Raw genomic sequence first — 23537 nt, 5'->3', positions numbered from 1 at the left:
TATAAACGATTTAGACTTGAATGTAGGAGGGTTGATAAGTAAATTCGCAGATGACATGAAAATTGATGGGGTGGTAAATAGTGAGGAGGATAGCCTTAGTTGCAGGAGGATACAGATGGGTTGGTCAGGTGGACTGATCAGTGGCAAATGGAATGTAATCTGGATAGGTTTGAGGTGATGCACTTGGGCAGGACAAACAAGGCATGGGAATACACGATGTATGGTAGGACCCAGGGAAGTACCAAGGATCAGAGGGACCTTGGTGTGCATGTCCACCAGTCCCTTAAGGTAGTGGGACAGGTAGATAAAGGTGGTTAAGAATGCATGTGGGATATTTGCCTTTATTAGACGAGGCATAGAATATAAGAGCAGGGAGGTTATGCTGGAAATGTATAAAACGCTGGTTAGGCCACAACTAGAGTATTGCGTGTTGTTTTGGAATCTGCATTATAGGAAGGATGTGATTGCACTAGAGAGAGCGCAGAGGAGATTTACCAGAATGTTGCCTGGGCTGGAGAGTTTTAGTTATGAGAAGTGATTGGATAGACAGGGGTTATTTTCATGGGAGCAGAGGTGTTTGAGGGGGGACATGATTGAAGTGTATAAAGTTATGAAGGGCATAGTTAGGTTAGATAGGAAGGAACTTTTCCCCTTGGTGAAGGGATCAATAACCAGGGGCATAGATTTAAGGTAAAAGGTTTAGAGGCGATATGAAGAAGAATGTTTTCACCCAGAGGATTGTGAGAATCTGGAACTCACTGCCTGAAAGTGTGGTAGAGGCAGATACCCTCATAACATTTCAGGACGTGCACTTGTGATGCCATGGCATACAAGGCTATAAGCCTAGTGCTGGAAAATGGGATTAGAATAGTTTGGAACTTGTTTGATTGGAGCAGACTCGATGGGCCGAAGGGCCTTTTTTCTGTGCTGCAGATCTCTGACTGCCGACTTCAGATAGTCATAATGAAGGATTATCAGTGCGATTTGTTCTGCGTCTCTTTCACATGTATTAGGTCAGGTTTTCATCTTCAATCTACGACCCCAATTTCAAGAATTCCGGTGCCGTTGTGTTTTATATATTTTCCGTTTAAAGAAACATTGCTAAAAATACTCCAAGAGGACAGAGTGTGAAGTGATTTTCATCTGAGAGAAACGAAACTGAAAGTAAAGTGAAAAATAAGATAAGGAACAGTGACGGAGATGGCTGCCAGTAAACACATCTTAACCCTGTCCGAGGATTTAACCTGCTCCATCTGCCTGTCTCTGTTTGTGGAGCCGGTGCGGCTGGACTGTGAGCACAACTTCTGTAAATCCTGTATCCATAAGTGTTGGGGAAAGCAGAGTCAGGCTGTGTCCTGTCCGGAATGTCGAGTGGTTTTCCCCCAGGGAAGTTTCACCAGCAACAGGGTGTTGGCCAATCTCTGTGAGAAAACTCGACAGCTGAGAGTGGAGGAGAGTCTGTCTCCCTGTGAGGAACACGGGAAGAGGCTGAATGAGGACACAGAGAGGGAGCAGTCTCACTGTGAGGAACACGGGGAGAAGCTGATGCTGTTCTGTGAGGAGGAGGAGATTCTGATCTGTGCCGAATGTGTCGATTCTCCCGCACATTCAGACCACAGGTTCCTGCCGATACAGAAGGCAGTTCGAACGTACAAGGTAAGGGGAGCCAGTGAGTTAGACGATTGGGCTGTAACTAGGGCTGTTTTAAGTTAATGGACAAATGTGCTCAGTTCTCTTGTTGATTAATTTCAGCTCAATACTGAGATTTCGGCAGGGAGGAATCTGAGAGAGAATTTGTTACCAGTTTGGGTACTCCTCTCCGCCCCCCCCCCCCCCCCCACACACACACACACCTTAAACCAGCTTATATTTCAACTCTTTCTTGGACTCGAACTCAAGTTCTGTCGAAGGGTCATGAGGACTCGAAACGTCAACTCTTTTCTTCTCCGCCGATGCTGCCAGACCTGCTGAGTTTTTCCAGGTAATTCTGTTTTTGTTTTTGTTTTGGATTTCCAGCATCCGCAGGTTTTTTGTTTTTAGTCCCATTACTGCATCTGAGCTGCTCCAGCTCATGGGCCTTGGTCAGAAAGCAAGGAAACTGTTGACTTTGGCTTTTGCATTCAACATTACTGATTTATCGCACCATCACACCAAGATTCCCTCAATGTCAGCTAGATATCATTGATTTTTAACATTGGACGAGTCAAATAAACTTTTAACTTTCTAATGAGAATCTCAAATGACACAAAATAATATCATACCCCTGTGATGGGATTTGAACTGATGGCTCTGCCTGTTTGGTCCAGACCTCTGGATTACGAGTCCAGTAACATAGCCCAATCATCTATTTTCTATCCCATCAACCTTTGTTGGTTTGAAGCTGTACCTGTCAATTGAATATTTTTCACTCTGCCTTTTATAAAGGGATTCACACTAGTGCCACATGTAACATTCCCTGAACACCAGTCCCCACAGTGTGTGATATAACAGCAAACATTACAATGATCATGGTGAGTTCTGATTCCATTTTTAGGACCAGCTGAAATCATCGTTGGATTCCATGGAGAATGAAAAGAAAGATATCAGTGAATTAAAACAGCAGCAGGCGAGGAAGATTTCCGAACTGGAAGTGAGTATTACTTCTGTTCCCTTTAAATACTGCAACCCTTTAACAATCCACTGTTTAAATGATCTCTCTCACTATCTTAGGAATTCACTGGATCCCTGGAGCAAGACATCTCTGCACAGTTTGCTAAAATCCATCAATATCTTGAAGAGAAAGAGAAAGATTTAATCAAAGAGCTGAGGAGACAAAAGGAGGAAGATCTGCGACCAATGGAGGAGAACCTGAAAAGAATTGAAGAGGAACTGACGTCACTTGAGGAGAAGATATTGAACCTTTGTGTAGACATCGAGCAGCAAGATGATATCTCTTTTCTCAAGGTGACCCGTTATAATCCTGTCCCCAAGCTGTTAGTGTTGTTGTAAACAGCATCTTATGCAGGACTCAAACCCCATCACAATAAGGCACAACATGTATTATAACTGAGGACAGACAGGTATCAGTCAAGATTGAGCTTGGAGTGTCAGTTGAGACAGTTGCACACTGTCACCACCTCACACTGGCTGCCACTGGAACCAGAGTAAAAGGTCCAGAAAAGGAATGAGAATGAAGAGATGGGTGTGAAACCAAGGAGGGGTTGTGAGGAATACTGAGGCAACAATTAGAAATCATTTCAACCAGATCGAAGGGGGTGAGGTTGGGGAGGGGGGAGTTCAGGGAAGTTAAGGCCAGCAGGAAATGGGGCCCAGTGGAGACAAACCAGAGGATAGATGGTCATCAGTAAGTGGTGCCACACACAAAGTGGAAATTCCTCTTGGGAGACAATGCAAAATGGGCAATGGTGAATCAGATTTACATTCTCCCCAATTTTTCTTTCCCATTAATGGACACACACACACACACACACACAGAGAAACACACAGAGAAACACACACACAGACAGAAACACACAGACACACATACATACACAGACACAGAGACAAAAATACACACACAGACACATACATGAATGGGGAAAGTGGTAATCATTTTGTACATTTACTTCCACCTTGAATAGAAGAAAGAATCTACAAGCTGAGAAGTTTTAAACCTGTATTGAACATGTTTGGATTGCACTTTGAATACTGTGCACATCTGGGTTTTCCCCATCTTAAGAATGGCTATTTGCAGGAGAAAAGAGCCCCTGTTATCTTGATTTTATTCCTTCATTCAATATGAGTATTCCTGGCTGGACTATTGCCCATCTCTACTGCCCTTGAGAAGATGATGGTGAGACACCCTCTTGAACTGCTGCTGTTCAAATGGTGTAGGAACACCCACAGTGTTGTTAGGAAGGGAATTCCAGGATTTTGACCCAGCAACAGTAAAGGAATAATAGTATAGTTCCAACAGGATGGTGTATGGCTTGGAGGGAAACTTGCAGGGGTTAATGTTCCCATGTACCTGCTGCCCTTATCCTTCTGGTGCTACAGTTCACTGGTTTGAAATGTGCTGTCGAAGGAGCCTTGATGATTTGCTGCAATGCATCTTGTCGATGGTACACGCTGCTGCCAGTGTGTCAGTGATATATGCTTATGGGAAATAGGGACCAGAAATAAAATGAACTGGTCAGTGAGCTTTTAAGATCGTCTTTGATGCAACTGTGGACAACTGATTGGGAGACTCCACACTGATCCCCCACTGAGCCCTGGAAAGAGCTGGAGGCATTGAAGTTGATGGGCAATGTGGCCTTCAGAGCCACTGACATGGGGTGTCCACTCACACAGTTGGAGTTGATCTCAGGCCTGATCTGACAAATGGAGGTCATGGTCTCCCTGGAGAGGCGGAGTCTCCTTCGGCATTACAGCTTGGACATATTGAGGTAGCTGCATCGCCACCTGTAAACCCTGGCAGCAGGATAGTGGCATCTTCTGTGGCCCCTTCCGCCTTGGACTACCTGCGCCTCTCCTCCCATAGGTCCCCCTCCTAGAAGATGCATTGGGACACCTGGTCTCCTCTCCCTACTGCTCCTCTCTTCCTCCTCAGAGGAGGTGCCACCAGCGGAGACCACAATTCCCATTCCCAGGGTAAGGGAAGGCTGTCTGTTACAGAATCATAGAATCGCACAGTGCAGAAGAGGCCCTTCAGCCCATCGAGTCTGCACCAACACATGAGAAACACCTGACCTACCTACCTAATCCCATTTACCAGCACCTGGCCCATAGCCTTGAATGTTATGATATGCAAGTGCTCATCCAGGTACTTTTTAAGGGATGTGAGGTAACCCACCTCCACCACCCTCCCAGGCAATACATTCCAGATCGTCACCACCCTCTGTGTAAAAAAGTTTTTCCTCACATCCCCCCGAAACCTCCTGCCCCTCACCTTGAACTTATGTCCCCTCGTGACTGACCCTTCAACTGAGGGGAACAACTGCTCCCTATCCACCCTGTTCATGTCCTCCATAACATTGTACACCTCGATCAGGTCGCCCCTCAGTCTTCTTTGCTCCTACGAAAACAACCCAAGTCTATCCAACCTCTCTTCATAGCTTAAGTGTTTCATCCCAAGCAACATCCTGGTGAATCTCCTCTGCACCCCCTCCAGTGTAATCACTTCCTTCCTATAATGTGGCAACCAGAACTGCACACAGTACTCCAGCTGTGGCCTCATCAAGGTTCTATACAAATCCAACATGACCTCCCTACTTTTGTAATCTGTGCCTCGATTAATAAAGGCAAGTGCCCCATATGCCTTTTTCACCACCCCACTAACATGCCCCTCTGCCTTCAGAGATCTATGGACACATGCGCCAAGGTCCCTTTGTTCCTCAGAACTTCCTAGTGTCATGCCGTTCATTGAATACTTCCTTGTCAAATTACTCCTTCCAAAATGTATCACCTCACACTTTTCAGGGTTAAATTCCATCTGCCACTTATCTGCCCATTTGACCATCCTGGCTATATCTTCCTGAAGCCCAAGACACTCAGCCTCACTGTTAAGCACCCAGCCAATCTTTGTGTCATCCTCAAACTTACTAATCTCCCCCACCACATAGTTATCTATGTCGTTTATATAAATGACGAATAATAGGGGACCCAGAACAGATCCCTGTGGTACGCCACTGTGCACTGGCTTCCAGTCATCAAAGCATCCTTCTGTCATCACGCTCTGTCTCCTACAACTAATCCAATTTTGAATCCACCTCATCAAATTACCCTGTATCCCATGTGCATTTGCCTTCTTTATAAGTCTCCCATGTGGGAACTTGTCAAAGGCTTTGCTGAAATCCATATAAACTACATCAACTGCACTACCCTCATCTACACACCTGGTCATCTCCTCAAAAAATTCAATCAAATTTGTTAGGCATGACCTCCCTCTGACAAAGCCATTCTGACTATCCCTGATCAAGCCTTGCCTCTCCAAGTGGAGATAGATTCTCTCCTTCAGAACTTTCTCCAATAGTTTCCCTACCACTGACATGAGACTTACTGGTCTGTAGTTCCCTGGCTTATCTCTACAACCCTTCTTAAATAGCGGAACCACATTATCTGTTCTCCAGTCCTCTGGCACTCCCCACCCCTCAACCCCCATCCCCATCCCCCCCCCCCCCCCCCCAAAATCTGTGGCCAGAGAGGAAGAGAGGAATTAAAAATTTTGGTCAGAGCCCCTACGATCTCCACCCTTGCCTCCCTCAGCAGGCGGGGACACAAATCTTCCAGACTTAGATATTTGTCCACCTTTAAGCCTGCCAACACCTCCAATACCTTGTCACTCCCTATATCAATTTGATTAAGAACCTCACAGTCTCTTTCCTCAAGTTTGATACTTTCATCTTCATTCTCTTGGGTGAAGATGGATGTGAAGTATTTGTTCAACACTCTACCGATGTCCTCGCTCCACCCATACATTTCCCCCTTCGTCCCTTATGGGCCCTAATCTTTCCCTGGTTATCATCTTCCCATTGATATACTTATGGAATATTTTGGGATTTTCCCTACTTTTACCAGCCAGAGCGTTCTCATATCTCCTCTTTGCTCTCCTAATTGCTTGCTTGAGCTCCACCCTGCACTGTCTGTACTCCACTAATCCCTCCACTGATTTGCTCCCCTTGTACCTGCTAAAAGCCTCTCTTTTCCTTCTCATCGTATCCTAAATTCTCTGGTCATCCATGGTTCTCTGGGCTTGTTACTCCTTCCTATCACCCTAGAGGGAACATGTTGAGCCTGTACACTCCCCATTTCCTTTTTGAACGCCCCCCCACCCATTGCTCCTCTGTTGATTTCCCCACAAGTAGCTGTTCCCAGTCTACCTTGGCCAGATCCTGCCTTATTTTACAAAAATCCGCTCTCCCCCAATCCAAAACATTTTTTGCAACTTGTCTATTTCTTTGTCCCTAACAAGCGTAAATTGTACCATATTGTGGTCACTATCACTAAAATGTTCCCCCACCACCACCTCAGCCACCTGTCTGGCTTCATTCCCCAGAATTAGGTCCAGCAATGCACCGTCCCTTGTTGGACCCTCTACATATTGACCTAAAAAGTTCTCCTGTACACATTTCAAGAAATCCACTCCATCCAAGCCCTTAACATTATGTCTATCCTAATTAATGTTGGGAAAGTTGAAATCACCTAATATAATTACCCAAAACAAAAACAGAATTACCTGGAAAAACTCAGCAGGTCTTGCAGCATTGGCGGAGAAGAAAAGAGTTGACGTTTTGAGTCCTCATGACCCTTCAACAGAACTGAGTGAATATTAGGAGAGGGGTGAAATATAGGCTGGTTTAAGGTGGGGGGGGGGGGGGGTGGAATGGCGGGAGAGAAGTGGGGGGGGGTGTGGTTGTAGGTCCAAGCAAGCAGTGATAGGAGCAGATAATCAAAAGATGTCACAGACAAAGGAACAAAGAGGTGTTGAAGTTGGTGATATTATCTAAACGAATGTGCTAATTAAGAATGGATGGCAGGGCACTCAAGGTACAGCTCTAGTGGGGGTGGGGTGGAAAGACTAGCAGGGCATAAAAGATTTAAAAATAATGGAAATAGGTGGGAAAAGAAAAATCTATATAAATTATTGGAAAAAACAAAAGGAAGGGGGAAGAAACAGAAAGGGGGTGGGGATGGAGTAGGGAGTTCAAGATCTAAAGTTGTTGAATTCAATATTCAGTCCAGAAGGCTGTAAAGTGCCTAGTCGGAAGATGAGGTGTTGTTCCTCCAGTTTGCGTTGGGCATTACTGGAACAATGCAGCAAGCCAAGGATAGACATGTGGGCAAGAGAGCAGGGAGTGTTAAAATGGCAAGCGACAGGGAGGTTTGAGTCATTCTTGCAGACAGACCGAAGGTGTTCTGCAAAGTGGTCGCCTAGTTTACGTTTGGTCTTTCCAATGTAGAGGAGACTGCATTGGGAGCAACGAATGCAGTAGACTAAGTCGGGAGAGAAATTCAAGTGAAATGCTGCTTCACTTGAAAGGAGTGTTTGGGCCCTTGGATGGTGAGGAGAGAGGAAGTGAAGGGGCAGGTGTTGCATCTTTTGCGTGGGCATGGGAAGGTACCATAGATAGGGGTTGAGGAGTAGGGGGTGATGGAGGAGTGGACCAGGGTGTCCCGGAGGGAACGATCCCTACGGAATGCCTCCGGGCGGGTTGAAGGGAAGATGTGTTTGGTAGTGGCATCATGCTGGAGTTGGCGGAAATGGCGGAGGATGATCCTTTGAATGCGGAGGCTGGTGGGGTGGTAAGTGAGGACAAGGGGGACCCTATAATGTTTCTGGTAGAGAGGAGAAGGCGTGAGGGCGGATGCACGGAAGATGGGCCGGACACGGTTTAGGGCCCTGTCAACGACCTTGGGTGGAAAGCCTCGGTTAAGGAAGGAGGACATGTCAGAGGAACTGTTTTTGAAGATAGCATTATCAGAACAGATGCGACGGAGGTGAAGGAACTGAGAGAATGGGATGGAGTCCTTACAGGAAGCGGGGTGTGAGGAGCTGTGGTCGAGGTAGCTGTGGGAGTCGATAGGCTTGTAATGGATATTGGTGGACAATCTATCACCAGAAATTGAGACAGAGGGGTCAAGGAAGGGAAGGGAAGTGTCAGAGATGGACCATGTGAAAATGTTGGAGGGATGGAGATTGGAAGCAAAATTAATAAATTTTTCCATGTCCCGATGAGAGCATGAAGCAGCACCGAAGTAATCATCGATGTACCGGAGAAAGAGTTGTGGGAGGGGGCCGGAGTAGGACTGGAACAAGGAATGTTCCACATACCCCATAAAGAGACAGGCATAGCTGGGGCCCATCCATTCTTAATTAGCACATTCGTTTAGATAATATCACCACCATCGACACCTCTTTGTTCCTTTGTCTATGTCATCTTTTGATTATCTGCTCCTATCACTGCTTGCTTGTCCCTACAACCACACCACCTCCCCCACTTCTCTCTTCACCACCCCCCCCCCAACCTTGAACCAGCTTATATTTCACCCCTCTCCTAATATTCACTCAGTTCTGTTGAAGGGTCATGAGGACTCAAAACATTAACTCTTTTCTTCTCCGCCAATGCTGCCAGACCTGCTGAGTTTTTCCAGGTAATTCTGTTTTTGTTTTGGATTCCCAGCATCCGCAGTTTTTTGTTTTTAATATAATTAACGTATTGTTATTGTTTTTATACACCTCCTTAAATTGTGCACTTTTTTGCTCCTCGGTTTCCCAATGACTATCGGGGCGTCTATAATAAACACCTAACAATGTGGCTGCCCCTTTTTCATTCCTAATCTCTACCTACAAAGCTTCATTCAATGCCCCCTCCAAGATATCATCTCTCCTTAATGCAGTAACTGACTCCTTAACTAACAATACAATGCCTCCTCCTCTTTTACCCCCTCCCCTGGCTCGCCTGAAGATTCTATACCCTTGAATGTTGAGCTGCCAATCCTGCCCCTCCCTCAACCACATCTCAGTGTTGACAATGATATCACAATTCCACGTGTCAATCCTCGCCTTTCGCTCATCTGTTTTACCTGTAATACTCCTGGCATTAGAGACCATCCAGCCTTGCCTTAGCCCTTTGATACTTAATGTAGCTGTACTCCCTCTGACTTGATTGTTTTACTGTATTATGATGTGTCCCTATTCTGCTGACATTCTGTGTCCCCTCCCTTAGTTTAAACTCCTCTCAACAGCACTAGCAAACCCACCACCAAGATGTTAGTCCCGCTCTGGTTCAGATGTAGACCGTCCCACCTTCCCCAGTGATCCAGGAATATAAAACCCTCCCTCCTGCACCAACTCTTAAGCTACGTATTCATCTGCGCTATTCTCCTATTTCTGAGCTCGCTAGCACATGGCCCTGGGAGTAATCAAAAGATCACAACCCCAGAAGTCTTGCTTTTTAGCCTACTGCCTAACTCCCTGAATTCTTGATGCAAGACCTGATTCTTCTTTCTACCTATGTTGTTAGTACCAACATGTACCATGACCTCTGCCTTATCACCCTCCCCCTTCAGGATGCCCTGTAGTCGTTCAGTTACATCCCGGACCCTGGCACCAGGGAGGCAACACACCATCTTGGAGTCACCTTGACGGCCACAGTAGCGTCTACCTGGAAGGACCCACACAGTCTGAATCCTCTGGGGGCCTGGAAGACACCAATGAGTCCAGAAATGAAGCCTGGAAATGCACAGAACTGAGATGAAGCTGTCTAATTCAAACAAGCAACCAGCTGCAAACTATTTCCAAAACTCCTCACTACTCACATTGACAATGCTGCTGAACCTTCTTATCCAGTCTGTGGATGAGCTTTTGCAAATTGTGGCCTGTCCGCCTGCCCGTTTTGCACTTGCGACAGGCGAGAAATCACATGGTCAATGTTAAATCGTTGACATTTGGGGTGTCAAGGGCCTTAACTGGCCTCTTAATTCATGGCAGGCGCGGCTCTGACTCCTGCACACTCCCACTGAACGAAATACTGCGTGAATGCGTGTTGACATCAGGACATTCGCCCAATGTCACCACGCGTCATTTTGCACTTGTTTGGGTCAGGCGCCTGACAAGGTGAAAATTCTGCCCCAAGATAAACAAGCCATTTAAATTATTAAGTTCAAAACCTTTTGCTTATTTCTTTAAGGCTGACAGAGGGGCTTCAATATATATATAGTGAATGTAGGACAGATAGAATTGCTTCAGCCTAAATTCTTTGGCTCCTTTAGCTTACCAAGAAGGACAGTTTTTAGCAACCATCTTCTTTCCTGTTCTCAGGCTATTTTTAACTGCTCAGTTGCCTCACTAAGAAGGCAAAGATTCAAACTGGACTATTTAAAAGGTAGTTAAGGTAAAAATCCATAAATTTTGTTTCAAACCCTACCAAACCCTCAGAATTTAACGTTATTAAAACCTTACGGTGTTGACTGATGTGGTATCACATCACTGGAAACCATCAATGAAAACTCCACTCAGACTCATTCCTGTTTTCCTAAAATCACTGATTGTACATTGTTAAAAAATGCAGTTAAATCAGCACTGTACATTTATTAAATTATTTCTGATTCTCTGTCCTGCAGGAGCTGAAAAGATTGAGAGAAAGGTGAGTACTTAATCCAAACTCACACATGGTTTTACACTGTGAACACAATTTATATCCAGCAGTGAGTGATTATATCAATTCCATTTAAACAGCTATGGGTTAAAGATGAGAAAGTGGGACATGCTGAGAATCTTTGGGGTGAAGCAGACAGCAAGAAAATCTAAGATCCAGATGAAGACGACACTGGAGCTTCAAAGATCGAAATACACAGGATTTCAAGGCCCGTTACTCTACACAGTGTGGAAGAAAATGAAACAGGCCATCTCGCCAGGTAAGAAATTCCACAGCTTTGTGTCCACCTTCTGTAGAGTTTCCTGATCTTTTCCCGCTTCTCCTAAAGGTGCTTCCTGTTACTGGGTACAGATTATTGGCACAGCAGCATATAGGTCCACACTCAAGGAGCTGTACTTCATGTGGGACCTCAGCTAAAAGGAGTCAAGAATGAGGGGGTCAGAACAGCATTCATTTGACATCCAGACCATCAGACTTTACGTGGGATCTGGAGTCTGGGCATATATCTAACTGTACACTATACCCAGTCTGTAATATCTGTTCACTCTACACACTGGAGTCTGGGAATGTACTTAACTGTACACTGTACCCAGTCTGTAATATCTGTTCACTGTACACACTGGAGTCTGGGAATATACTTAACTGTACACTGTACCCAGTCTGTAATGTCTGTTCACTCTACACACTGGAGTCTGGGAATATATCTAACTGCACACTGTACCCAGTCTGTAATATTTGTTCACTGTGCCCACTGGAGTCTGGGAATATATCTAACTGTACACTGTACCCAGTCTGTAATATCTGTTCACTGTACACACTGGAGTCTGGGAATATACTTAACTGTACACTGTACCCAGTCTGTAATGTCTGTTCACTCTACACACTGGAGTCTGGGAATATATCTAACTGCACACTGTACCCAGTCTGTAATATCTCTTCACTGTACATGCTGAAGTCTTGTAATATATCTAACTGTACACTGTACCCAGTCTGTAATGTCTGTTCACTCTACACACTGGAGTCTGGGAATATATCTAACTGTACACAGTACCCAGTCTGTAATATCTGTTCACTGTACATACTGGAGTCTGGGAATATATCTAACTGCACTCTGTACCCAGTCTGTAATATCTGTTCACTGTGCCCACTGGAGTCTGGGAATATATCTAACTGTACACAGTACCCAGTCTGTAATATCTGTTCACTGTACATACTGGAGTCTGGGAATATATCTAACTGCACTCTGTACCCAGTCTGTAATATCTGTTCACTGTACATACTGGAGTCTGGGAATATATCTAACTGCACTCTGTACCCAGTCTGTAATATCTGTTCACTGTACACACTAGCGTCTGGGAATATACTTAACTGTACACTGTACCCAGTCTGTAATATCTGTTCACTGTACGCACTGGAGTCTGGGAATGTACCTGACTGTACCCGGTCATCAGGATTTATTGATGCAGAAATTATGGACTGGGTGCCGAGTTATACAGTTATACAGACATCAAATATTAATCTGTGTCTATGCACTTTCCTCTCTAAGATTTTTATTACTGTGTCTTTTTTATTCCCCCAGTTGCTGCCGTGCTGACCCTGGACCCACACACAGCTCATCCTGACCTCATTATGTCTGAAGACCTGACCAGTGTGAAAAGCAGCAACAGAAGAAACCCGATGCTTCCTGATAATCCGGAGAGATTTGATGTGTGTCTTTGTGTCCTGGGGTCACAGGGATTCACATCAGGGAAACATTACTGGGAGGTGGGGGTCAGAGACAAAACTGACTGGGACGTGGGTGTGGCCAGAGAGTCAGCCAATAGGAAGGGTAAGATAACACTGGGTTCTGAACACGGTTACTGGGCTTTGTGGTTGAGAAAAGGGAATGAATATAAAGCTGTCGAATCAGTCACCCTGACCCCAAGTGTAAACCCCAGGACCATCGGAGTTTACCTGGACTATGAGGGAGGACAGCTGACCTTTTACAATGCTGATGATATGTCCATTCTCCACACTCTCACTGACACATTCACTGAGAAACTCTTTCCTTATTTCTGGGCTGGATCATACAGCCATGGTAAAAATGCTGCTCCTCTTAAACTGCGTCATTTTGAACAGTTGATTTCTAAATGTGTCAGATATTAAGGGAAATGGTGTTGGGAAGGGAGAGCATCAGAGGGTAGTGGTGGGGGCTGGGGGTTGCGGGTGCGGGTGTTGGAGGAAGGTAAAACTAAAATGTCATGAAATGTGATCCCAGGCCATTGTGAAGAAACATGACCATTTTTGAGGTTGTGGGTCACGAACTTGTCTGCGTCTCGCTCTCACACTGTCACTGGGAACACAATTGAAAATTAAAGCTGTCTGGCTGTGATCCCCAGGGTCCTGGAAACCCTTGAACTAACTGGAGACAGGAGGAGTTTGGTTGAGCAGGAAGTGCTTTTCCACTCCTAGGTGAGCTTCCAACTTCATATCCCCACCTCCACTAAAACCGTCCATGTCCACTGTAACAACACCTGACTTTGTCCCTGTCTTAGCTCATGTGCTACTGAAACTCTCATTCATGCCCTTATTACCTCTCGACTTGATATTCCAAACCAATCCTTGCTGGTCTCCCACATTCTACCCACCATAAACTTAATCAATATTTTGCCTCAGTTTTCACGGTGGAGGACACTAGTAGAACCCCAATAGTAACAGGTAGTACAGAGGGTATAGAGAAGGGGGAACTTAGAACAATCACCATCATTAAAGAAAAAGTACTGAGCAAACTATTGGGGTTAAAAGGTGACAAGTCCCCAGGACCTGATGGCCTATATCCCAGGGTCTTAAAGGAAGTAGCAGTGGAGATAGTGGATGCATTGGCTATAATATTCCAAAATTCCCTGGATTCTGGAAAGATTCCAGTGGATTGGAAAAATGCTAATATAACACCCTTATTTAAAAAGGGGGGAGGCAGAAAGTAGGAAACTAGAGACCAGTTAATTTAACGTCTGTCATTGGGAAATTGTTGGAATCCATTATTAAGGAAGTAGTAATGGGGCATTTGGAAAGTCAAAATGCAATCCATCAGAGTCAGCATGATCTTATGAAGTAAATCATGTTTGACTAATTTGCTAGAGTTCTTTGAAGATGTGACAAGCAAAGTGGATAATGGGGATCCTGTAGATGTAGTATATCTGGACTTCCAAAAGTCCAGATAAGGTGCCACACAAAAGATTAATACACAAGATAAAATCACACTGAGTTAGGGGTAATATATTAGCTTGGATAGAGGATTGGCTAACCAACAGAAAGCAGAGAGTCGGGATAAATGGGTCTTTTTCTGAATGGCAAGCTGTAACTAGCAGGGTGCTACAGGGTTCGGTCCTTGGGCCCCAACTATTTACAATCTATATTAATGACTTGGATTCAGGGATAGAAGGTAGAGTAGCTAAATTTGCAGGTGACACCAAAATAGGTGGGAAAGTAAGTTGCAATGAAGAAATAAGAAAATTACAAATGGATATGGACATGTTAGGTGAATGGGCCAAAATTTGACAGATGGAGTTTAACGTGGATAAGTGTTATCCATTTTGGTCAGAAGAATAAAAAGGCGACTTATTACTTAAGTGGTGAGAAACTTCAGAATGCTTCAATGCAGAGGGATCTGGGTGTCCTCGTGCATGAATCGCTGAAAGCTAGTATGCAGGAACAGCAGGTAATAAGGAAGGCAACAGGAATTTTGGCATTTATTGCAAAAGGAATAGAGTAGAAAAATAGGGAAGTGTTGTTGCAACTGTCCAAGGCATTGGTGAGACCGCACCTGGAGTACTGTGCACGGTTTTGGTCCCCTTACTTGAGGAAGGATGTAGTTGCATTGGAGGCGCTTCAGAGGAGGTTCACTAGATTGATTCCAGAGATGCGGGGCTTGTCTTATAAGGAGAGATTGAGCAGTATAGGTCTATTCTCGCTAGAGTTCAGAAGGATGAGAGGAGATCTAATTGAGGTATATAAGATGCTGAAGGGGAGAGACAAACTAGACGTGGAGCTGATGTTTCCCGTTGTAGAACATTCTAGAATGAGAGGCCATAGTTTTAGGCTAAGGGGTGGGAGATTTAAATCAGAGATGAGGAGGAATTACTTTTCTCAAAGGGTCGTGAACCTGTGGAATTCACTACCTAAGAGTGCAGTGGATACCGGGATACTGAATAAATTTAAGGAGGAGACAGACAGATTTTTAATTAGTAACGGGTTGAAAGGCTATGGGGAGAGGGTGGGAAATTGGAGTTGAGGCCGAAATGAGATCAGCCACAATCATATTGAATGGCAGGGCAGGCTTGAGGGGCTGAATTGCCTACTCCTGCTCCTAGTTCTTATGTTCTTATGTTCTTGAAGTTATCCAAAACTCTGCTGCCTGTGTCTTCACTCGCAACAAGTTTGCTCACCTATTACTCTGCTACATGGGCTCCCGGTTAATAAACATATTGATTTCAAAATTGTTATCCTTGTTTTCAAATCCCTTCATGTCTTTTCCCCTCCCTATGTCTCTGTAATCTCTTTCAGCCCCACAGACCTTCCAGTGATAGGTGGAGGCAAAGAAGAGATTGCAAAAGAATTCATAAATAACAGATCAAAGGGGTGTTAATGGTGGTGGTACTGGCTAAAGGAGGTGGTAATGGTGACATTAAGCAGAATGTAATAATAGCCGGACAAGGATAAACACTGTGGAAAGAATAACATGAACAAGGGACGGATGAAGATTGAAAATAGGCTAAAAGGTGGGGGCAAAGCCATGAATAGAAATGAACATAAATTTTAAAAATAATAAGAACAAAAATAAGTGGAAAAGAATGATAAAATAAAAATGAATATTGTAAAAAAGGGACAGAAATGGCATGAGGATGAAGGCTGTAAAATGCCTAGTCAGAAGATGAGGTGCTGTTCCTCCAGTTTACGTTGAGCTTCACTGGAACATTGCAACAGGCCAAGGAAGGACATGTGGGCAAGAGAGCAGGATGGGGTGTTGAAATGACAAGTGACAGGAAGGTCTGGGTCATGCTTGTGGACAGACCGAAGGTGTTCCGCAAAGCGGTCACCCAGTCTGCGTTTGGTGTCTCCAATATAGAGGAGACCGCACTGGGAGCAACGAATGCAGTAGACTAAATTGAGGGAAGTACAAGTGGAACACTGGGGGTTGAAGGGAAATGTGTTTGGTAGTGGCATCATGCTGGAGTTGGCGGAAATGATGGAGGATGATCCTTTGAATGTGGAGGCTGGTGGGGTGAAAAGTCAGGAGAAGAGGGACCCTATTATGGTTCTGGGAGGGAGAGGAAGGTGTGAGGGCGGATGCGTGGGAGATGGGCCGGACACGGTTGAGGGCCCTGTCAACCACCATGGGTGGAAAACCTCAGTTAAAGAAGAAGGAAGACATGTCAGAAGCACTATTTTGGAAAGTGGCATCATCGGAACAGATGCCTCACAGGCGAAGGAACTGAGAGAATGGGATGGAGTCCTTACAGGAAGCGGGTGTGAGGAGCTGTAGTCGAGGTAGCTATGGGAGTCAGTAGGCTTGAAATGAATATTGGTGGACAGTCTATCACCAGAAATTGAGACAGAGATGTCAAGGAAAGGAAGGGAAGTGTCAGACATGGACCATGTGAAATTGATGGAGGGGTGGAAATTGGAAGCAAAATTGATAAATTTTTCCAGGTCCAGATGAGAGCATAAAGCGGCACTGAAACAGTCATCGATGTACCGGAGAAAGACTTGTGGGAGGGGGCCTGAGTAAGGCTGGAACAAGGAATGTTCCATATACCCCATAAAAAGACAGGCATAACTGGGGCCCATGTGGGTACACATAGCCACACCTTTTATTTGGAGGAAGTGAGACAAGTTTAAGGAGAAATTGTTCAGTCAGAGAACAAGTTCAGCCAGATGGAAGAGAGTGGTGGTGGATGAGGATTGTTCGGGCCTCTGTTCAAGGAAGAAGTGGAGAGCCCTCAGACCATACCGGTGGGGAATGGAGGTGTAGAGGGATTGGACGTCCATGGTGAAGAGGAGGCGGTTAGGGCTAGGGAGCTGGAAATTGTTGATATGATGTAGGGCATCAGAGGAATCGTGGGTGTAGGTGGGAAGAGAGTGGACAAGGGGAGAGAGAACGGAGTCAAGATAGGAAGAAATGAGTCCGTGGGGCAGGAACAGGCTGACACAATCGGTTTATCGGGACAGTCCAGTTTGTGGATTTTGGGGAGGAGGTAGAAGTGGGCTGGCTGAGTTTGGGAGACTATGAGGTTGGAATCTGTGGAGGGAAGGTCTCCAGAGGAGATGAGGCAGTGACAGTCCTGGAAACAATTGCTTGATGTTTGGTGCTGGGGTCCTGGTCCAGGGGGAGGTAGGAGGAAGTGTCTGAGAGTTGGCGCTCAGCCTCTGCGAGGTAGAGGTCAGCACGCCAGACAACAACAGCACCACCTTTGTCAGCAGGATTGATAACAAAGTCAGGGTTGGCCCTGAGAGAATGGAGTGCAGCAAGTTCAGAAGGAGACAGGTGAGAGTGGGTGAGAGGAGCAGAGAAATTGAGATGGCTGATGTCACGCCGACAGTTCTCAATGAAAAGATCAAGGAAGTAAGAGGCCAGAGGGATGGGTCCAGGTGGAGGGAGAATATTGGAAGCAGGTGAAAGGATCCATTGAACAGGGAGAGGACTCCTGCCCAAAGAAGTGAGCCCGGAGACAAAGGCAGCGGAAGAAAAGTTCAGCATTGTGCCGAGCCCGAAATTCATTGGGTTGAGGGCATAAGGGTATGAAACTGAGTCCTTTGCTGAGCACTGAAATCTATCTATATGACCAAGCTTTGGATCATCTGGTGTAATATCTCCTTATGTGAGTAATGTCCTTTGTTTTATAATGCTCCTGTGAAGAGCTTTGATAGGTCGATGCCATTAAAGGTTCTATATGAATATATAAATTGTTGTTGATGAGTTTTTCTGGGATGGGACTTTGTTTTCAGGTCAGGGATCAGGTTTTGGCAAACAAGATTTTCTTATTGGATTTAAAGCAATTCTAAGTTGTGCTTTAATTGTACATATTGTTTCATTCTAATGCAGTGTTTTTCTACTATAATAGAAAGGACTCATCTATTTATAAAACAATGGATGATAAGTAAAGACAATGTGCAAAAGGAGCCACGATGTTAAATATAAGGGACGAGACTTTTCACTGGTTTGATCAGTGCAGTTCGGGTGAAATCAGCTGAACCCGTACAAGTGATCGAGCAAACCCAGCTCACCTTTGTTGTCTTTTTATCCCTGGTGTCAAAGTCATTTCACTCGATGCCAGCTCCACCCACCATAGAAACAATGAACCGAGTGAGTTTCTGCCCCTTCCAATTGAGTATCTCTGAATCACAGACGTACAGTCAGCACGCTTCAAATGTTTCCACATGAACAAAAAAAGATTGAATTTATTAAGAAACTGACTGGTGTCCACCAATGAAAGGAGTAAATGGTTTAGTATAATTTTTCAAATGATTTTCAGGAATTTGAATTTCAGAGTTGGGAGTGATTCTCCATCAGCTGAAACTCGGCTCTCAGCACCAACATTCATTTGCATATCCACCCCCCCCACCCCCCACCCACCCACCCCACCAGGATTCCTTTATTCCAGGAGAGAGGCTGTTCCTGGCTTGAACCCATGAACCAAATTGACACTAAACTGGCAATCTCACTCCAGGTGGCAGATTTCTAGTGCCTGACTGTCCTCACCCACTTTGTATCTACTTTTCTAACTGGACTCCATTCATATCCCCTCTTTCTTGGCTTCACTCATCACTTGTCTCCACTTCAGAGACTCCCTGTCCATGGTTACAACATTCTTCAGCTCTGAAACCTAATCATTCACTCTAGGTGGGGGGTGGGGGGGGGGGGGGTGGTGTGGGCGGTGCAGTTGGCTGGATGGCCAGTGTGGATCAGATTGGTGCCAACAGCAACTGGTTCGAACCTAGCTGGGATGGATTTGGGGCCTGGCTCTTTGTGTTCCCCATGACAGAGAGCAAAACACTGTGAGTCAGAGCTGCCTTCAGGTAGAGAACTCAGGACAAAGAGGAAAGAAATAAAATAAAAAATTAGAAAAGTAAACAGGATCTAGAAAGAAATAGTGAAGTATACTACAAAGACATGAATACATTAAAAAAAAGGACAGGGCCACTAAAGGATGCAGAAGATACATACATTGACAACACAATAGTAGAATTAATATATTTAAAGAAGCAGAGAAATTGAGACTGTGTGATTAGTTTGGGATTGACTCAGGGCTATGGGAAAGAGGGGAAATGAGGTTAGTTTGGGATTTATACAGGGTTAAGGGTGGGGCATTGAGGTTAATTTGCATGTATACAACAAGATGGGAGAGTTTGGGTCAATGGGTTTAGTTGGGATTGATACAGGGATATGGGAGAGCAGGGGAATGAGATTAATATGGAATTACTAGTGGGCTATGAGGAGGGAGCGGTAAGTGGGATTAGTTTGTAATTGATACAGGGGTATGGGGAGAGAGTGGGGCAGTGGGACTGGTTTGGGTTTGGTGCAGGACTGTGGGAAGGGAGGAAGGCAGGGGGAATAGTTTGGTATTGATACAGGGTTATGGGGATTGAGTGGGGCAGTGGGATTAGTTTGGGATGGATACAGGGTTAGGGGACAGTGAGTGGGGCAGTGGGATTAGTTTAAAATATATTTTCCTTGCCTGAAATGCTTGGGCAACCTGATGGAATAATGCTGGGATGAGGACAGATCTATTCAGCACCCGACATGTGCATTTTCTACAGTGAAGGGATTAAAGTGGGATTCCTGGCAAATGAGTGGTTGAGAAATCATTCTCCTTGTCTGTGTCTCTTACACATGGAAGAGTCCATGTTCAAATTCCTGCTCTCTCTCCAGATTTTCATCTTCAATCTATGACTCCCAGGTCCATGAATTTCAGTGCTATTGTGTTTTATATGGTTTCCATTCAACGAAACATTGTTTTGGCGAAAAACTTTGCTTGATGACAGTGTCTCTTGAAAAGCACAAATTGAAGTGAATTTTATGATAAACTGGGTGAAATGAAACTGAAAGTTCCCTGAATGGCAGAACAAGGAGCAGTAATGGAGATGGCCATCAGGATACACGTCTTCCTTTTATTCATTCACGGGATGTGGGCTTCATTGGCTGGGCCAGCATTTATTGCCCATCCCCAGCTGCCCTTGCTAAGGCAGTGGTGAGCTGCCTTCTTGAACCGCTGCAGTCCATGTGGTGTAGGTACACCCACAGTGCTGTTAGGAAGGGAGTTCCAAGATTTTGACCCAGCGACAGTGAATGAACTGCAATATATTTCCAAGTCAGGGTGGTGAGTGACTTGGAGGGGAACTTCCAAGTGGTGGTGTTCCCATCTGTCTGCTGCCCTTGTCCTTCTAGGTGGTAGTGGTCATGGATTTGAAAGGTGCTGTCGAAGGAGCCTTGGTGAATTCCTGCAGGGCATCTTGTAGATTGTACACACTGCTGCTACTGTGCGTCGGTGGCGGAGGGAGTGGATTTTTGTGGATGTGGTGCCGATCAAGTGGCTGCTTTGTTCTGAATGGTGTCAAGCTTCTTGAGTGTTGTGGGAGCTGCACTCATCCAGGCAAGTGGGGAATATTCCATCACACTCCTGACTTGTGCCTTGTAGATGGTGGACAGGCTTTCGGGAGTCAAGAGGTGGGTTCCCAGCCTCTGATCTGCCTGGATGAGTGCAGCTTCCACAATACTGATCCTTAACCCTGTCCGAGGAGTTAACCTGCTCCATCTGCCTGTCTGTTTGTGGAGCCGGTGTGGTTGGACTGTGAGCACAACTTCTGTAAATCCTGTATCCAGAAGTGTTGGGGAAAGCAGAGTCAGGCTGTGTCCTGCCCAGAATGTCAGCAGGTTCTCCTCCGGAGAACTTTTACCAGAAACAGGGTGTTGGCCAATCTCTGTGAGAAAATTCGACAGCTGAAGCTGTGGGAGGGTCTGTCTCCCTGTGAGGAACACGGGGAGAAGCTGAATGAGGACACAGAGAGGGAGCAGTCTCACTGTAAGGAACACGGGGAGAAGCTGAAAGAGGACACAGAGAGGGAGCAGTGCCTCTGTGAGGAACACGGGGAGAAGCTGAATGAGGACACAGAGGGGGAGCAGTGTCTCTGTGAGGAACACGGGGAGAAGCTGAATGAGGACACAGAGGGGGAGCAGTCTCCCTGTGAGGAACATGGGGAGAAGCTGATACTGTTCTGTGAGGAGGATGAGATTCTGATCTGTGCCAGTTGTGTAGGATCTCCTGCACATTCTGCCTGCAGGTTCCTCCCTTTACAAAAGGCAGTTCAAAACTACAAGGTGAGGGGACACATTGAGTTCCCCGTCTCCATTGATCAGTGTTTTTTTTGGGCTGTAATTAGGGCTGGTTAGAGTTAGTGGGCACTTGTTGCTTCGCTCACTTTCAGCATTGACATTTCAACAGGTTTCATTTTGGTAGGAAATCTTAATGGTTCTCAATGCAAAAAATGGGGTTGGTAAACTAACTGAAGGGATCTTTATTTAAGAATAGCAGGATTACAGCAGAGTCGTTCAATATGAATGCTGCCCGCTGACTAACCTAGCTTCAACTTCATATCACATGATGGCGTACTAAACTTTGATGATGTTCACTAAACTGCTCAGTGTGTTAGTCAGTATTACAGCAAGTAAAGCAATTTCACAACAGGCAGTGATCCAGTTTGGTAAATACAGGGACAGGTGATATAAAATAAAGTGTACAGCAGAATGGGGGCCTTGGAGTACATGTGCACAAATCATTGAAGGCAGCAGAATAAATTGGGAAAGTGGGGTTACTCAGGAATGAGGGGCCCTGGGCCTATAAACAGGGGCATACTTTACCAAAACAAAGGTTTTGATAAACCTTTAGAAAATACTGGCTCATCTTCAGCTGAAGTGTTGTGGTAATTCTGGGCATCACACTTTAGGAAGGTTCCATTCGAGAAGATGCAGAGAAGATTCATGGGAATGATTCTGAGGTTGCGGACCTTCAGTTACATAGACAGATTGGAGAAACTCTCCTTAGAGAAGAGAAGGTTAAGAGGCGATTAAAGAGGTGTTCAGAATCGCGAGGAGTCTGGACAGAGTAGATAGGGAGAAACCTTTCCCATTGACAGAAGGATCAAGAAGATGATTGGCAAAAGGAGCAATGGCAACTCGTGGAAAACCTCTTTAATGCAGTGAGTGGTTAGGATCTGTAATGCACTGCCTGAGAGTGTGGTGGAGGCAGATTCAACCTTGGCTTTCGAAAGAGAATTGGACAATTATCTGAAGAGAAAAGAATTGCAGTGTTATGGGGAGAAGATGGAGGAGTGGGACCAGGTGTTACTCTTACAGAGAAACAGCAAGGACATGATGGGCTGAATGGCCTCCTTCAGTGCTGCATCCATTCTATAATCTGTGACAGTGAAGAATTTGAAGCTATAGCCTGTTTAGTAATATGTGCACTAATGTGTTACAACCTGTAGTTGCACAGCATTGGTATTTAGTGCAGGTTCCCGTTTCCTTTGTTACAAAGTATGTTTACATGACTGCCGAGTTCCCAGCTCTGCTTGTGTATTTTCAGGGACATAATATCACATGATCTCTTGCCGCCATACATCCCACCCCTGGTCACCTGACTTGGTTGTTACAATAAGAGATTTTGGTGGAAGAATTAATCCAGGCTGGTGTTTTTGGTTCAAGCTAGTTTTTTTTCAAGACAACTCCTCAGTGCTGCTGTCTTCCAAGTAGCTTACATACAAAGCATTCCAGGGATTGACCCAAATAGCCAAGTGGTTATGGTCCTGGGCTTGAAACCCCAAGATCAAGAATTCAAATCTCACCATGGCAAACTATGAAACAATGTAAAACAAAAACAGAATTACCTGGAAAAACTCAGCAGGTCTGGCAGCATTGGCGGAGAAGAAAAGAGTTGACGTTTCGAGTCCTCATGACCCTTCAAAAACAATGTAACTTCATCTGAATAGGAACAGATGGAAATGTGTTTGTACTCAAAAGAGTTACAAAGTGTTCCAGCTGAATCTTTTTATTCTGTTTAGATGGTATAATCAACACCCATCACCTGTTTCACTAACAATTGTCTTTGACAGATTCCCCTCTTTTCTTTTTCTTGAATTAAAACTTTGTGCGTTTGTTTAAAAAAAGTTCTACAGTATTTTCCTCCCCATTGCATCATTACAACATAAGACACCCCTCTTCCAATATATTTAATAATTTCTTAGAGCAGGCACTTTTTATAAAAAAAGTCTGATAATGGGTTGACACAAGTCATCAACTGTATCTTAGAGATCACTCTTCTAGCATTTCTTTTATGCTAGCAAGGTCTATTTTTAGCCTTTTTTCAGTGA

The 23537-nt window shown here is 45.0% G+C and overlaps 1 protein-coding gene across 1 annotated transcript; it reads left to right on the top strand.

The window, feature by feature from the left end:
* The first annotated feature begins 1176 nt into the window (after positions 1-1176).
* On the top strand, positions 1177-13863 carry LOC121291062 (zinc-binding protein A33-like). Its single transcript, XM_041212087.1, has 6 exons — positions 1177-1656; positions 2534-2629; positions 2710-2943; positions 11101-11123; positions 11216-11394; positions 12715-13863. Exons 1-6 carry the CDS (start codon positions 1201-1203, stop codon positions 13278-13280), a joined length of 1554 nt encoding a protein of 517 aa, XP_041068021.1. The 5' UTR covers positions 1177-1200; the 3' UTR covers positions 13281-13863.
* Positions 13864-23537: the final 9674 nt, after the last annotated feature.

Source organism: Carcharodon carcharias, chromosome 19, assembly GCF_017639515.1.
Source record: "Carcharodon carcharias isolate sCarCar2 chromosome 19, sCarCar2.pri, whole genome shotgun sequence".
NCBI lineage: Eukaryota > Metazoa > Chordata > Chondrichthyes > Lamniformes > Lamnidae > Carcharodon > Carcharodon carcharias.
This window is presented reverse-complemented; position numbering and strand designations above follow the sequence as displayed.

Bases quoted from the DNA above. Each gene is read 5' to 3' on its own strand.
- LOC121291062 (XM_041212087.1), top strand. From the start codon at position 1,201: ATGGCTGCCAGTAAACACATCTTAACCCTGTCCGAGGATTTAACCTGC. The intron at 11,124-11,215 runs GTGAGTACTTAA...CCATTTAAACAG, and splicing joins CTGAAAAGATTGAGAGAAAG to CTATGGGTTAAAGATGAGAA. The intron at 11,395-12,714 runs GTAAGAAATTCC...TTATTCCCCCAG, and splicing joins GAAACAGGCCATCTCGCCAG to TTGCTGCCGTGCTGACCCTG.